The following is an 18,433-nucleotide window of genomic DNA, read 5'->3' as shown; positions in this document are numbered from 1 at the left end:
AGATTCGAACACTGGAGTTAATACACTACTCAGTCAGAATAGAGTACACAATGTTTGCATTGTCTAAGTTTGCAAAAATTAGTGGTATAGTTTTATAAATGAGGGAAGTATGAATTTAATTAAGTGAAGAAATTCATAATTTAGATCTATAATTAAGAACTGAATATTTGATTTATTAGCAATAATAAGATATTTCAGTCACTGATCACTTCTTTTGATAGTACGTTTTAAATACTGGATTTCTATTGTTTATTTTTCGTTATTACTCTTGACAATTCAGCAAATTCGGTGTAGTATATTTCTAGGTAATTCTTCGATTTTCGTTCTACTTAACCAGATACTACGCACTGTTTATTTTTTCAAAGAACGTAGTATTGAGGGAGACAGCAGCTTTGATTGTAGATTATCACGGTCCATATTTGCTTAAAAAATCATATATATAATTTACTGTCTAATTTACTGTGAAGCAATAGTTATTTGCTATGCATTCTGTCTTGTAATAGATTGAAATCTTCACGCCCTCACGTTTTACTGGCCACGTGCTACCGCGTCCGTGTTGGTTTTCCCCTCAGATCAATGATTTCCTGTTGTGTGGCGGCGAAGGCGTCAATACGAAATGCATGTAGCGTTTGATAATGTAAGTTTGATTTACAGCACAGTGATAGTGATAGATGAACTGTTTTCTTTATCATTAATATGTTAAATATTTGTGGTAGATATTTCGAAACTAGTCAGATTGGGTATTTTCTCATTTATAAATTGCTTAATGCGTACAATAAACTGTGAAATTGAAGTTTTACACATCAATAAGGTCAACGAATGAAAAACGATATGTAGGATTATGTTACCTTTTAAACGTGTTAGTAGAATGACTTATTGTCAAAAAAAAAAAAAAAAAAAAAAAAAAAAAACTGTCTATAACTGTTAAGAGATGAAAGTCGACACCACTATAAAATCTATATAGTAATTAATTTTCATACAAATGGAAATATTAGGAACCAGGAAAAATTAATAACACACATTCACAATTAAGGCCATTTGATTTGATATATCGTCACTAAAATTTCACCAATAGATAGCGCATTGGGCCCTCGTTGTGTTGGAACATAGAAGAGACAGAACTACCGTACTTGTTTTTGAATATTACGTCAAAATCCAGCCATCATACGCATCGTAGAACGCCGTCCAGGATGAACATATTCTCTATATTCTTAAAGAATTCGTCACTTCGAGTTCATTATGGAACATGTGCTGTAAATTCAAGTTTTCATCTGGTGGAAGAGTAGGACTGACAGAACCAGCATGAGCCTATGTCTTGATTTCACATGACGAAGAAACAAGGGAATTGCGGCAATGTAATGATTAAAAAGTGTTAAGATGCATTGGGATTCCTAGATATACATAAATGGCAGATTGATTTAAACGTTGTTGCGGTATACTCATTTATAGAACTAATGTTTTAAACATTACAACAGCTATTGTCAACAGAGCAACGCTGTCTGTCATAAGACTATAGTAGCGCAACAATAAATTGATCGAATTTCAATCCATTTCAGTTGTTGTAATACGGTGCATCTTCAGTGCAAATGACTCATGTCGTGTTAACGTAACAGAGAAGCAGATTGGGTGGAATTACTAATATAAGGAAAAAATCTCATTCATTGTTACTGGTTGCTTAGACTTATCTTCTTGTTCAGCTCAACCATAAGTTGGTGGGCAACATGGCAATTTTAAAGCTTTTCTCTTCCTTGGGAGAGCTGTTTTATACTTTGATAAGGTCTCTTTTTCGTAACTGCATCTAGATATTGTATCCTTGATTTTCCTCCTCCTGGTTTTCTTTCCGCCTTTCCCTCTATCAGCACGGTGATCCAATCGGAGTGCCGAATAAAATGGCCAAGCATACTATTTCTTCTTTTCCCTATTACTTTCGTGATATGTCGTCCTTCATTAGCTTCCATTAGGATAGACCTATACGGTATAAATATTCGGCATTATAATCCCCTGTCTACTGCCATGTTTTCCCGACAATAAGACCAAAGGAAAACAAAACAGATTACTCGTGCGTATTGTAAACCCTAATTCAAGAATAAACCCTACCCCCCAAAATTTTGTCTAGTAGTTGCATTGCTCGAGATGTATTACTTCAAACCAACTTAATTAATTTGACATGCTTTTCTTTAACCTACAATGTTTCAACTGTATGCTGGTTAAACGAATCTTGCAATTTTAATTTAACTTATTTCCCGACATCATTCAATGGTAGAACACAGTATTCCATTATTACTTTATCTTTTTTGTATGTTATTAATATTGCACTGTACTAACCTCTATCGTATTCAATTATGGAACAAAACATGCTCTGCAGGTTGCGTGTGCAGTATAATATCCAAGAAATCTTCGTCAATTACGTTTCATACTGTGGAAGGAGACAGATCTTAAACAGATTGAATGTGGAAATATAACAAAAGATGATTAAAAAAAATAATTAAGCTTTTATAATATGCACGAAAAAGGAGATGCTTTTGTGGATAAAATAAGGAACTGGGTCTGCGATTAATTGTAAATCACGCAATGCCCTTTTAGTCTTAGGCTTTTTCTTCATTTGACCCCACCAATATATATATATATATATATATATATATATATATATATATATATCTTTTTGTGAAATTTTTAAATCTTTCTCAGGTAGACTATAGTGTCAGAAGACACCGAATCTCGGCAAGCATGTTCGAAGGGAAACAAACAAATTTCTACAGCGATAGAAAGAAAAAAATATTATTTTCAAAAAACTTCCTTTTTTAGAAAAAAAATATTAATGATTATAAAGAAAAGCATGGAGTTCGCTCTCATACGTTGGAAATTGATTACGTATGAGAGCGCTCCATTGCTTGTCGTTTTAGTCATGCTATAAATATTTTTCAAGAAACATTTTTTCTTGAGAAAGAATATTTTTTTTGTTTTTAGTACAATTTGTTTTATTTTTTACTCTTTAGTGTGTTTAATTTGTAAATTTTTTAAATGGAAACATGTTTTGTTTTAAAAAAAATGTTTTATTATTTTATTCTTATGTGTAGTTGCCGGAAGGTTACGTGAGTGAGTGTCGGTTTCATTTTTAGTTACAGTAATATTGTTATTATCCCGATAAACCTATCAGAAAATCAAATTTTGCTCGTTTCTTACAATCAAAGAGCACTATAATAGCGATTTGCGCTCCAAGTCAACAAATACGTTGCCATGTATATCGCATTTGCGCTCATTTTCCCACACTTTGCAGATTACATCTACATTCCGCATTGAGTTTCCTAACGTTAAGCTAAGCTAAATTAAATATATCCCCCGAAAATACCTAAACCCTAATGCGTCTTTTGGGGAAAATATTAATATAAACCCAATCTGATTTTTTTTAGAAACCCCGGTACCATTAATAAGTTCGAATTTAAAAAAAAAAATGAAAGGATCGTTGTAGAGCTTGGCACTTTACCTTCCTATTACTTTATCATCCGGTAGTCCAAAGCACCCAGAAATTCACTGTCGGTAGGAATTCGAATTTCTATTTTGCATTGCTATCGCGACATCCGTATTTATAAGAGTTGTGTTTATAATTCGTTTCGATATGATACTTGGTCAGCAAAATTTGTAAGTAGAAGGAATCGGAATTGATATGGGTATGTAAATTTAATACTTGCCTAGAACAGATCGATAACTTAATATAAAGCAAATATTAACATATAAAGTATTTAGTTTTTATGTCTTGCTGTAGGTTTTTAGCTGAGATAGTTATTAATAGTATAAATTCGAGTGAGGTATTAACATCGACTAATTTGCTTTAATGGCTTAAAGCGGTATTTTTGATTCATTGAATTAATGGAATCACTTCAGTTCAACGAAGGGAAAAGTGTTTATTGACTTATAAGAACTACCATCATACAATATATAATTCTATTATGAACAATGGGGTTACAGTGGCTCAGTGGTAGAGCGTTCACTTCTGGTGCTTGGGGTCCCTGGTTAGATCGAAGCTCGCGCAAAGTGAGCTTTGTGGTGGATAAACATGTACGTATGTTTACTCGGTTTTCTCCCGTTTCCTCCCACTTCCGTCGTTCCATCATTATCATGCATCTCGTCACCAGTCTCCCTTGGCCTCGAAGCATGCATCGAGCAATAATTTATGTAGACGAACTTCTATATCTGAAATAAACTAGATGGAAAAGTAAAAACGTAATAGATTTCATAGGCAATGGTTGTGATAAATGATTTAAATAAACTTCTGTCGTTTACTGTGTTATTGTTCGTTTTGTATACAACCTATCCATCAATATTATTGCTACTCCCATCTCCATCTGCGATTGTAGCCGAGTGAGTCATGTGACTGACTCTCTCCCTTTCTGCCAGCGGTCATCCTGTGGTGTAATTTCCTAATGGGCCAGCCGAACGCCACTATTATGAATTTGATTATCTAGCAGACCTTGAATGAAAGGAGGTGGAGGGGATAAGTTGCCTGGTGTGTCTATGTGACGACAAGTGATCGGGGGCTTTTTTTTTTTCATTTCTTTGTTGAAGGTAGCAATGAAACAGTTTGCTTTTAAACGTATTAAAAAAAAAGTTTCGAACGGAAAATTATTTCAAGTTGTGAGAACGTTAGCATTTCAATATCTGAAAAGTTGTTTGGAAGTTGACGATTTTAATTTAAAAAAAAAAAAAAATCCAAAGCGATGTAGAAAATATAGTGTGTTTATAAACTTGTTTTACAATTTCAAATAGTTACAAAATTTAAATTAATATATTATTCATTATTATTTTAAAATGAAACGTGTTCCCTGTGCAACACTGGATTGCAAAAAGACATGTAGTATAGGGCCCATATTTGCCAAAGTTTGATTGTAGGTTTATTTAAAAAAATAAATAAAACTACACTACATAATTTTAAGTAATTGTAACTGTAAAGTATCAAATGGTGTTATTATGTAAGGTAAATTATGTTTACTTATTTAATTTCCAACTGTGTTACTTCTGAGTTGTACTTATTTGCTTGTGCTTTTTACTTTATACACACTTACACACATTATATATATATATATATATATATATATATATATATATATATATATATATATATATATATGTAATAGTATTTTGTAAATCGCTTAACACGTTGATACAATCACATCACTTCATCCTACGGGCCGGAGTTCCTCAAGGTTCTGTTTTGTCAACACTATTATACATACTCACGGAAAAGAAAGTATTTGACAGTTGATAAATTTTCTTTTGCCATTAACTGGGGAACAAATGAATTAATTTGAATCTTTTTGTTGTTATTCATAGGATAGTTATAATTTGATAAGTTGCCAAAATCAGTAATGTAATAGGTTAATTTATTGTTGAGTTATTAAGAAAAGAATTTTGTCGACTGAAGAATACTTTCTTTTGCGACTGTACCACAAATGAGTGGGTCAATTTTTTGAGTCGGTCGTGGGTCAACAGCATGTGGCCCACTGCGATCCATCATCTACCATGACCCACTCTGACCTACCGACCCACTTTGCTCAGTGCATTGTATACAGCATCTTCTAAACACTGGTGAATTTGTCTACGTTTTACTTTCAAGACCTCAATTTCCCTTCATTTTTCATTTGTTTCTGTCATCTTACCTGAGATGAGTATATCTAAGTGAAAAAAGAACTTCAGACACCTTTGCATATTGATATTTGTAATTGTAATAATAGCAATAGGACTTAAACTACTACTTGACTTACGAAGTACACAGCCTGAGAGTTTTTAGAGGAGCTAACTCCTGGAGAAAAAAAAAAATTGAATCACTGTAATATATCAATTATTATATAAAAAAATGAATGTAACTATGTGTGCCTGATCATCACGGCCAAATTGCGAAGTTAAATGAAATGACTTTTGAGATATAGTTAGGCTTTAATCCAACCTGGGATGTTATGATATCGCTTTCGTTATCCTAAGGGAGTAGTGGGGTCCGAATTTTTGCGAAACAATTTGAGTATTTCTTTTCCTTAAACTTGCGGAGCTGAAATTCAGTATATTAATTCTTTATTGAAAATAAACAGAATGCGTCGTAGCATTTTTTTTAAATTCTCTTTTATGGGGGCATTTTCTATGTATGGAAAATTGGTAATGTGTTGGTTTGTAAAAATAATCGAAAACGATCGATATTAGTTGAGAAAAAAAACAGAAACAATAATTAATTAGGGAACAAGAAATACAGTGCTTCGTTTCATACATCCATTGCTTTCTACTACAGAGGTTGTTCAGCCTACATTTGGCCGATTTCGTTCCTTCCCCCTCCCGGGCAGAATGGACTCACGCGACCTGGCTCGTGGCGTCCTGTAGTGTTGTGCAGTGGCTTGCTGGGAACGGAGTTGTTTTTCTGCGCGGACGACAATAACGCACAAAACAGGACCATTGTTGTGTGTTGTGTTAATTATGTTTCCAAGTGTGGGTTTTCGCTCTGTGACCCAAATGCCGCCCAAACTAAGCCGGTTTTGGGAAAGCTAGGTTGCGGCTCTTTATGAGCCCCCTCTAGTGTTTCTATTAGAAAACAGTGCAAGAAGAATGGTTGCAACATCAGTTTAAGTGGAATAAAAATGTTATTAAAAAGTGCAAGGGCAACGAAGTTCCATCATTTGGATCACCAACGAAGTTGCCTAGGAAGCGGGAATGCACCAAGGACACCTCCAACATGCAGAGGAAACTTCACAAAATGGCAATGCAAGAAAATCCGCCAACACAAAGGTGTATGGCTAATCGTCTTGACATGTCTTTGGGGACTGTGAGCCGGACGTTACACCAACAACTCAAGCTGGAAAAACACATGACAGCTCGCGGCCATTTTCTCACGGATGTCCACCAAAAGGAACGAAAGTGTAACGCCTGGAAGCTGTACGAACGGCATCTGGTAAAACAAAGGTGGATGTACGTCGTAACGCTCGATGAAGCATGGAATTACCTTTCCGACTGCGGCAAACCGAGAGTCATCATGTACCGAGTGAAAGGCGCCAAGAACTTCAGAAGGTGGGTCCGTGTCTATAAAGAATCCTTCCCGAAAGGGTTCATGGTCGATACTGGCTACTGTTACCGAGGTAAACTGAAGATTCGTAGGGTGCGAAGAGCTGGAAAATAAATTCGCAGTATTTTCAGGAGCAGATCATGCGCCGATCTACGAGCATGAGATTCCAACAATGTACGGAAATGACGCCAATCTGGTGCGCATTCACATGGACAAGGCCTCATCACATACCTCACGATCGTCCCTCGCATTCTACAAGGAGATGGAGGAGACAAGTGGTATACAGGTAATACCTTTCAATGAGGTGCCTGTTAAATCTCCAGATGCAAGTTCTGTGGACTATTGTGGATTTGGATTGCTAAAGCGGGCTTTGGGAAAACGGCGTATGGCAACTGTGGAAGGACTTTGGAAAGCTGTGCAAAGGGAATGGGACAAGAATCCCCTCCCAGTTCTTCAGAGAAGCCTATTACAGTGGAAATTACGCTGTCGGGCTATTGTTAGGAACCAAGGGAAACACATCGAGCACTTACAGACCTGGCACCATGGATTCTTCTAAATTTTTAGGTAAGTCGAAATTGGCCAAATGTAGACTGAACAACCTCTGTAATTGCTGAAGCTTATGTTTATTATATGGAGGGCTTAGAGCACAGGGCAATCTACTCAAAAATTTGTGAGAAAAATAGACATAAAATTTGTGCTGTAAGCTTAATTACATGGAAATTTTAAATTTGGACTGTACGCATAATTATATGGAAAATTTTACAATTTTTCCCTCTATGTTGGTCTACTTACCTTGATTCGGGACTTTCAAATTTCATCATTTTTCCTACTAAAACGGATCGATAATTCACCAAGGAAATAATTATGCCGCGACAATTTAATTGAAATTCATCGTAATTTGGCATATGACAAACACTACCATTTTATATCGTAAAAGTCAGATCCACCCTTACTGTAACAGTGCGGTGCTTGAGCGATTGTCCGTAGAAATTCAAACTCTGATTAGTTAAAATTTCACAGCCTGGTTTTATGACAAGTGTAAACTCTTTAACCAGTAGAGAAGAGGCCGTGAATCATATGTTAGTGGCGTGTCTGAGTAGCCCTTAGGCAGAAGATTAACACCAACGTCACAAGTAACATCATATATCCTTGTGTTCTGTTATCTACACTTCATTTCATCAAATACAGAACAACACAAAATAAAGAAGAAAATGCACCTTATAACAAGCCATGAGGATGGTGAATTTGCTGACCAGATCTGGCGCAGCTTTCAGCTTTGACATGTAAGTGCGTAGCGTATGTACTATGTTGATCAGGTTTAGATCCTTCAGAAGTTGAAGATGTTCTTTAGTAGTTTGGATGAAGTCTTCAGAGGATGAATTATAATCAGGGGACGTGTTGGCTGTCGAAGCTGCGATAGTGCATGATATTGTAGGCTCAGGCCTTGAAGTAGATGTAGCAATGATGTCTTGAAGAGGTGCTGAATGTGGGATTGTGCTTGCTGGTGTTGTTTTCCTTTTTGCTTGTAGAATTTGTATTCGCGGACATCCGAAATAATTAGCGCCTTTACATTTGACACATTTCCCTGGTGTGTGTCTGGCCTTATTTTCGTATTGATATGTCCAATAATACACTGGTGCAATTCCCGGGGGGACGAGGGGGACATGTCCTCCCAATCTTGGACCTTGGGGAAACTGCTCCCCCCCAATAATCTGACTTAGAAAGTGCTTTTTGGGATAAGTGTGATGATTTGTGTCCGACTGCGACAAGGGAATGTAAGATGAAATTGATTTATCTTGGCTTTTGGCATTTTTTTAATAAAAAGAATCGTACTCTGTAGTGTTTCAAACTGAACTTCGTGTTGTAGTACGCTTAGTAGTCTCATCAATATGTAGTAATTCGATAAAGTATGATAAGGTCGATAAAGTATGATAGGCGAAATGAAAGAAAGTAACGCCAAGAAAAAGAAACAGAAAAGTAGAAAGAACGAAAGAAAGAACAAAAGGACGCAGTTCTTACATGGAATGAAATTTGACAAATACAGTATTATTTCTGAACAAAGAACATAAGAAAATGGAAAATCAGTGATATACTTAGAAATGGTAAGAAGAATTATTGTTGTACGTGGAATGCGAAAAACTAACAAATTTATTTCGGGGTGAGGTTGAGCCCGATAGCCTTCTAAATACGCCACTGATGACAGTAGTAGGCCCCCCCGTATGGCTCGCCGAGTCAGCAAAAATTTTCTCGATTCTGATTGGCTGAGAGAGGTCACGTGACGTTAGGCCCCGCCCACGCGGGAAATTCAAATTTCCAGGTCACGTGGTATGACGTCATGAGTCACCCTGCGGGGAAATCCCTCACCAGGGATTTTTGAAATTCGTTCCCTTTTACGGGTAAGATGAGTGCTTTGATACTTGATTCTGATTGGTTGACAAATGTCACGTGATCTTAGACCCCGGGATATTTGAAATTCGTTCCCTTTTATGGGTAACATGAGTGCTTTGGTACCACGATGATGATTGGCTGACAGAGGTCACGTGATCTTAGGCTTTGGGACTTTTTTTTTTTAAAAAAATGTTCTCTTTTTACGGGTAAGATGAGTGCTTTGATACCTGATTCTGATTGGTTGACAGATGTCACGTGATCTTAGACTCTAGGATATTTCAAATTTGGGTATCCTCTTTGATGAGTACTTTGCTACCTCGATTCTGATTGGCTGATAGAGGTTACATGATCTTAGACCCGCTACACGGTGAACAGGTCATATGGTATGGTGTCATGTTTTACCCTTGCGGGGAAATTCATCACTCGGGATTTTTGAAATTCGTTTTCTTTTACGGGTAAGATGAGTGCTTTGGTACCTTGATTCTGATTGGCTGATAGAGGTCACGTGATCTTAGGTCCTAGGATTTTTTAAATTATGGTATCAATTTTGATGTTTACTTTGGTACTACGATACTGATTGGCTGATAGAGGTCACATGATTTTAGACCCGCCACACAGTGAACAGGTTACATGGTATAACGTGGGGAAATCCCTCACTCATTTGTTTCATTTTATGTGTAAGATGAGTACTTTGGTACCACGATTTTGATTGGGTTGATAGAAGTCACATGATCTTAGCCCCCAGCCCATGCGGGAAATTCAGAGTGATATGATGGCGATCCACCCTTGACCAGAGATTTTAGAATTACGTTCCCTTTTATTGTTACTGTACTGAAGTTCATCTTAAATATTATCGTTTCCTTTTATGTGCAAGATGGCTGTTACCTTGTATGTTTACGTATGAAGATCCTGTACTTGAATTAGCGTGTCTCTAAAAGGATACATTTATTCTCTAATGATGAAAGAGGGTCCCGTTCTTGTCGCATGTAGATTTCTTATAACACATTGTTGTAGTTTAAGCGATTTTTAAACGCTCAGCGTTTTATTGCGCAGTAAGCACTTCATTAATGGAAACAGTGTTGCCAGATTTTTTTTTTACCTAAACTGCTCCGATTCTTTTCGAAACGGTTCCGCAGAGTGCAAGAAATTTTAAACTAACATTTTTTCGAACTAAAAAAAATTGTAACAAAAATTTTAAACAAAAATTTTCAAACAAAAAATTCTCGAACTAAAAATTTTGAAACAAAAATTTCAAAAAAAATCGAACTAAAAAATTTAAACAAATTTTTCGAAAAAAAATTTAAACAAAACTTTCGAGCTAAATTTTCAAATCAAAAAATTTTCGAACTAATTTTTTTTTAAAATTTTCGAACCCAAAAAAATTTCGAACAAAAAAATTAAAAATTTTTTCGAACGAAAAAAAATATTTTAAACTAAAAACTTTCGAACTAAATTTTCAAATCAAAATTTTTTCGACCCAAAAATTGAAACAAAAAAATTTTGAACTAAACCAAGTTTAAGAAAAATCCTAAGAAATGTTTCTCCAGGAATCGAACTCAGGTCTTTCAAACCAAAGACGTGTATCCTAACCGCTTAGCTATGAATGAATTCGGTTTTAATCGTGCTTGGTGGGTTTCGAACCATGGTCCTTGAAAAGGATGCACTTATACTTTAAGAAAATAAATCTGGCAGTGTAACGCTTCCGTTCGTGGATTAAAATAAAATGCTGATAGACTTCTTTGTGTGTTGACATAGAAGCACATATGATTGAAAATGCAAACGTCAGCCGATCGTATTACTTTAGTTTTACTACGAACGTGTCAGCATGATTCATGAAAAAAGCAAACATTGACATTCTCGTATGGAATATGAGGAAAATGAAATGTTGTCACAGTTACGACAGGTAGTGACATGATCCTGGCAGAAAGCATTTTGGGATGATGTCATGATCGGAATTGCGATACTAGATGTTGTAACTATTGAGAAACGTGAATGACGTCACGATCGATTGTTACACATCGTTTTGGTTCGTGATTCATGACAAAAGCAGCGAGCGTTTTGATTGGTTCGTTGTGATGTCATTTTATAAATTTCCTCGTTTCTGATTGGTTGATGATGACATCGTTTTCACAGCGACCTAAATAAAAATCTAAATTTCATTTTTCAAATCCTACACCGCTCTCAACTATCAAGTGAGAAGGTCTACTTTTAAAAGTGTCTTCATTTAAGTTTTACTGCACCGACTTTTTGTTCATTGAATTTGAGGTAAGTTCAGTGAGATTTTATTTTTCACACAAGATTCGAAAAATCATTTTTATTTTATATTTGTGAGAGGATCACTAATACACTGTTTTACTTTTAGTACGAAATATTTAGACTATGTGGAATTAGTGGAATGGGAAAGTGGGAGTACGAATCAGGAACCCACACACATTAAAACTAAGCACGATAAATGATATGGTTTAGCGTCCCTTCAGCTTAATGTTGAATGTGAACTCCCGTCGGGAATTGAACCATGGTCAAAGATGTGTGTGCTTAGTTTTGAAAAGAATGCATTACAAAATTTCAGAAACTATGCCTGAGAATAATATTGTTCGATACCCTTTGAAACATTGTTTTAGTTTAGCGTCCTTTCAGGTTAACGTGATATTCGAGCAACCGCCCTGGATTGAACCTGGGCCAGAGCTGTGTACGTCAACCACTTAGCTTAGTTTTGAAAAGAATGTATGATAACGCGTGAGAATAATACATTTCAAAAAAGGCTTGACAGCGATCCGATGTGAAAAGCAAACCCCACCGAAGATTGAACCAGGGCCTTCCACGTTAGAAAGCATGTACGCTAACCGCTTAAATAATAAAAAAGAGTGCATGAATATTTGGTTAAAAGATTTACGCTATACAGATTTTGTTTTGACAATTACGTATGCGTAACGTTAATGTTTGATGAATCTCTTCAACTTGCAAACGCATCATTTAAAGGTCGTTGTGAGTAGAAAAAATGCTTACGCGTGCTTTATCACATCTCAGTACTGTTGATTCATTTCATGCATTCTTTTTATCACTATAGAATGGTAGGTCAGTTACATGCTGATGTAATGGTCTCGAGTTTGACAGCAATAAAACACTCATTTCAGTAACAATTATTTTTTAAAAAAACTTTAATTTCTAGTACACGTGCTTTAATAATGAGATTCTGAACGCCACCGTCAGGGAATCAAACTCAGGACCTTTACATGAATTACTTAGTTAAGAATTTATCATGAATGTTATGATTTCCTGTTTATCAGATGATTAAGATTTTTCTTCTTTTCTTTTGTAGTAAATTCACGCTGCTCAATTCCTTTTTCCCTTACACATTTATCGGAATTGTACCTCTTTGTTTGTTTTCATTTTTAACCATGGCCGAATCGGGTTTTACTGTTCGCAATGAAATCACTCGTCATTATAGACGATTTAACATTGAGGGCAGAATGCTCGAAATTCAATTTAACGCACCGCCCGTAGGAACCGATATTATCCAATACGTGCATAATAGTTTCCAAGCAATGCTGGACCATTTATTAGCCAATGTCGACGATGAGGCGATGGTTGGTTTAAAAGTAATATCGCCACGCAACACCAATAAACCATTTTGGGTGAGTTTTCGCCAAGCACGAAACCTAACACTGGAAACGATGTGGGCCTCGTTCGAAAGAGTTTTACAAAGTAACAGTGCATTTCTCCTGCATGAGCCATTCACCGTTCATTTCCATCGTGTGGATATTCCACGTGGCTATGGCGGTTTGCGACAAGGAATACTACAAAATGAAGAATTGTTACGTAGCAAGCGAGGGATTGTACGTGTACAAAATCAAGATTCAAGGTGCCTGGCGTACGCCCTTGTCATTGCTATTGGCCTGAAAAAATACAAGAATACAGATATGAAACGACATAAGCAATATAAAAATCAGAGAAAATGTGTTGTGGACGATGAAGTCGATGCGTTATGTTCAAATGCAGGAGTGAATTTGGATCATGGTGCCAGTGTAAATGAAATTCGGCAATTCCAATCATACCTCAAAGAATATAAAATTACTGTTTATACTAGTTTCACAGGCCATGATATCATGTACGAGGGGCCCAACGATGAAAATCGCACTCCCATAAATTTAATTTGTTTAGCTGGACACTTTGATATCATCCAATCCTTAACTGCTTGTTTTGCAACCAAGTTCTACTGTGGAGCGTGCCATAAAAAGTATAGTAAACGTAATGAACATGTGAAAAATTGTCCTGTAACATGCTCCAAATGTTTACAGAGACCTCTATGTGACAAGAACCAAACGCCGGTGCTGTGCAAAGACTGCAATCGTCAATTTTACGGCGAAGAATGTTTTAACAATCATCGTAATATTGTATATCATCAAGGGGAACCTGTATGTAGAATGGTGAAGCAATGTACTAAATGCTACAGAGTATATTCTTTTGCACGAAGTGGACAACGCATTCATGACTGTAATGAGATCTTTTGCAATGTTTGTAAGAAGATTGTTCCAGGATCCCATCAATGTTTTATGCTTCCCGATCGACAATGCTTGAAACCTGGTGTTCCTTCACTCATGCACGCAAAGAAAGCCTTGTTGATTTTCTACGATATAGAATCTATGCAGGACACGAATATTGGCGATAATACGTATGTACACGTTCCGAATTTATTGGTTGCACAACAAGTATGTTATGCATGTGTTGAAAACGATAATATCAAGCAGTCTTGCAGTACGTGTGGTCAGCGCCAGCATATTTTCCAAGGAGAGGATCCAGTTTATGATTTTCTCCAGTACTTGCGGGAACGTCGTCCCAATATAAATAGGATTTTCTGTCTCGCTCACAACTCGAAGGGCTACGATGGACATTTTATTCTAAAGACCATGGTCGAACAATGCCAATGGAGACCTGACGTCATATTAAATGGGACCAAGATACTGAGTTTAACGTTGAATAATCTGACGTTCATTGACTCGTTGAACTTCCTGCCTATGGCATTAAGCAAATTGTCAAAAGCGTTCGATTTACCCGCAACCAAGGGCTACTTCCCGCATTTCTTCAACACCAAAGAAAATCAATCATATATTGGACCACTTCCAGAAACGAAGTATTATGGTGCAAATGAAATGGCCGTCGAAAACAGGAACAAGTTCATGCAGTGGTACAACGATCATCGTAATGACACGTTTGATTTTCAGAAGGAAATTATCAAGTATTGTATTCAAGATGTCAATGTACTGCGACAAGCATGCGTTTCGTTTATGACGTCATTTGAAGCAGAAACCAAAGTGAATCCCTTCTTGGAGACGATCACGATTGCCAGTGCTTCCAATTTAGTATTCCGCCGGAATTTCCTCAAACCCAACACCATTGGAATTCTACCGGCACATGGCTATCGATGGAGAAGTACGCAATCGATCGCTGCAATGCAATGGCTGGCCTACATTGAAAAAACCGAAGGAAAACAAATCTTACATGCGGCCCGACAAAAAGAAGTGTTTATTGCGGGATTCCATGTTGATGGCTACTACCAAGATCCTGAGACGTTAGAGGAGCACGTCTACGAGCATGCCGGCTGTTTTTATCACGGGTGTAAAGTATGTATTACTACAGGCCGTAATCAGCCCATCTACGGCAATCCAGAAGACACCATGGAATTCCGTTATGAACGAACGCAACGAAAAAATGCAAGACTGCGTGAATTGGGGTACATTGTACATGAAATGTGGGAGTGCGAATTTAAACAATTCTTGAAACAAAATCCAACAATGGCGACGTATCTGAAGAATCACCCGTACATGAACCGTAGACCATTAAATCCAAGAGATAGCTTTTTTGGAGGAAGGACCAATTGTGTGAAATTGTACCACCAAGTCGACGAAAAAGCAGGAGAAAAAATAAAATATTTCGATATTGTCTCGCTTTATCCTTACATAAATAAGTGTGCTAAATACCCTGTAGGTCATCCTAGAATTTATCTACAGGGTGATGAAAATATACCACCAATAAATAAAGTCAATGGTCTGATCAAAATGACGATATTACGAAGTCGCCATCTTTATCATGGTCTCCTGCCTTACCGATGTAACAAGAAACTACTGTTTCCACTGTGTGCTGCTTGTGCCGAAGAAATGAACCCAGACCCTACAACAACGTGTACGCACAACGATCAGGAGCGGTGCCTCACTGGAACATGGGTATCATATGAAATACAGAAAGCAATAGAATTGGGATATCAACCGGTGGAGATCTTTGAAATTTGGGATTATGACATTGAACAATATGATCCCATCACGAAAACAGGTGGCTTGTTCACGGAATACATCAATACGTTTTTGAAATCGAAAATGGAAGCGTCTGGCTGGCCCAGTTCCTGTGTCACCGAAGAAGACAAAACAAAATTTATACAAACCGTCCTGGAGCGTGAAGGTATTGCATTGGATCCGACCAAAATTGAAAATAATCCTGCACGAAGAAGTTTATCTAAGCTTTGTGTTAACTCTCTATTTGGAAAACTTTCGCAGCGTTCAAACTTTAGCCAGACCACAATTATTGATCGGGCGGAAGAATTTTATGAAAAACTCACTTCCCCCGACATTAAACTCCATCAAATTGTACCCATCAATGATACGATGTTATATGCGTTCTGGGAGTACAATGAACATGTGCCTGTTCAAAACCGAAACACCAATGTCGTGTTAGGTGCATTTACAACATGTCAGGCACGTCTGGAACTGTACAAGTACCTGGAAATGTTGCAGGAACGTGTTTTATATTTCGACACGGATTCTGTGATATTTACAGAGAAGCCCGGGGAGCCAACCATTGAACCTTCAACGTACTTGGGATGCTTATCGGATGAGATGGAGTCTTATGGACAACGAGCATACATCAAGACATTTGTTAGTGGAGGGCAAAAAAAATTACAGCTTAGAAATATACAATCCAGACACCAACATCACCAGCTACATATGTAAAATTAGAGGATTTACATTAAACTACAATGCAGGACAACAATTAAATTTCAACACGCTAAAAGAAATGATTACAAATCAATGCCGTGGACAAGTCACCATTACCATCCCCCATAAAATATGCAGGACCAAAGACCATACCATCGTCACACGCAAAGAAGAAAAAATGTACAACATCCAGTACACAAAACGTCGATTTAAAGAACTCAATTCCTATGATACGGTTCCGTACGGGTACGTTAAAAAACAGAAGTTGGAACTGGAAAAAGAAGAAGATGAAGAAAAAACTGTAAACACCCAATAAGGCCGCCATTTCTTTTTTCCTTTTCCTTTTTTCCACTCCTTAATCACAAAGCAGTAACACCAAGAAGAAAAAAACGCAGTACCCAGAAGAGTTCATAAACCACCAACACCATCAGTGGAAGAAATGTACTCATCTCGTACCGGAGGAGGAATCTTGACCATAAAGCAGCAACACCAAGAAAAATGCAGTACCCAGAAGAGTTCATAAACCACCAACACCACCATCAGTGGAAGAAATGTAGTCATCTCGTACCTAAGGGGAATCTTGACCATAAAGCAGCAACACCAAGAAAAATGCAGTACCCAGAAGAGTTCATAAACCACCAACACCACCATCAGTGGAAGAAATGCTGGTCCCCGAGGAGGAAGATGAGCCTAAACAGATCCATCATTTACGAGTAAGTTTTATTTCTCTCTTATCAATATTTACTCGTTTTTATTGTTTGAGGAAAAAAAAAACAAATTCATAAAGTAATCCATTGTTTCTTCTTTTTCTTTACAGGATACGTCTACAAGATTCGAAGATGATGACACGTCCAAAATATTCATTAACTAGATCCTGTATTTATTATGTTAATAAAATTGTATGAGAAGAGCACATACCTTTCGTTAAAATACAAGCTAAAAAAATTTGTTTTATTATTTCTTGAAATCCTGAACACTTGTTTTCAAATAATGGTAATCTTGAAAATTTAAGGTGGAAAATATATCTAAGATTTGGATTAAATGATTTTGCTCGAAAAATTAAAGAACTTTTAGTGTCCAAAATTTGGTTTTTAATTTTTAGTTCGAAAAATGATTTGAAAAATTTTTAAACGTGGTTTACTTCTTTAGTTCGAGACTTGTTTTTAAAAATTGGTTTAGTTCGAAAATTTTTTGATTTGAAAATTTAGTTCGAAAGTTTTTAGTTTAAAATTTTTTGTTCGAAAAATTTGTTTAAATTTTTTTAGTTCGAAATTTTTTGAAATTTTTGTTTCAAAATTTTTAGTTCGAAAATTTTTTGTTTGAAAATTTTTGTTTAAAATTTTTTAGTTACAACTTTTTTTAGTTCGAAAAAATTTTAGTTTAAAATTTCTTGCACTCTGCTGAACCGTTTCGAAAAGAATCGGAGCAGTTTAGGTAAGAAAAATCTGGCAACACTGTTTCCATTAATGAATCGCTTACTGAGCGTTTAAAAAATCGCTTAAACTCACAACAATGTGTTATAAGAAATCTACAAGCGACAAGAATGGACCCCTCTTTCACCACTGTTCCTTTCAGAGACATAGGCTACTAATTCCAGGACAGGATCTCCATACGTAAACATATAAGGTAAGAACCATCTTACCCATGAAAGAAAACGATAATATTTAAGGTGAACTTCAGTACATATCAATAAAAGGGAACGTAATTCTAAAATCCAGGTCAAGAGTGGATCGCCGTCATAACACTCTGAATTTCTAGCATTGGGGTGTGGTTAAGATCATGTGACTTCTATCCTTCAATCAAAATCGAGGTACCAAAACATTCATCTTACACATAAAATGAAACGTATGAGTGAGGGATTTCCATGTAATCTGTTCATCATGTGGTGTGTCTAAATCATGTGACCTCTATCAGGCAATCAGTATCGTAGTACCAAGGTATACATCAAAGAGGATACCTGAAAATCAAAAATCCTAGGACCTAAGATCACGTGACCTCAGGTACCAATGCACCCATCTTA

General features: G+C 36.5%; 2 protein-coding genes across 3 annotated transcripts in view; both read left to right on the top strand.

The window, feature by feature from the left end:
- Positions 1-18,433, top strand: part of ssp3 (SCAPER domain-containing protein short spindle 3) — a 522,155-nt gene that overhangs the window by 319,112 nt on the left and 184,610 nt on the right. The window lies entirely within an intron of this gene.
- Positions 11,840-17,347, top strand: LOC145676752 (uncharacterized). Its single transcript, XM_081747561.1, has 2 exons — positions 11,840-17,126; positions 17,231-17,347. The coding sequence occupies exon 1, from the start codon at positions 12,715-12,717 to the stop codon at positions 16,426-16,428; it is 3,714 nt and encodes a 1,237-aa protein (XP_081603687.1). The 5' UTR covers positions 11,840-12,714; the 3' UTR covers positions 16,429-17,126; positions 17,231-17,347.

This window comes from Thermobia domestica, chromosome 2, assembly GCF_964235325.1.
Source record: "Thermobia domestica chromosome 2, izTheDome1.hap1.1, whole genome shotgun sequence".
NCBI lineage: Eukaryota > Metazoa > Arthropoda > Insecta > Zygentoma > Lepismatidae > Thermobia > Thermobia domestica.
The sequence above is the reverse complement of the archived record's forward strand: the minus strand, read 5'-3'. Positions and strand labels throughout refer to the sequence as shown.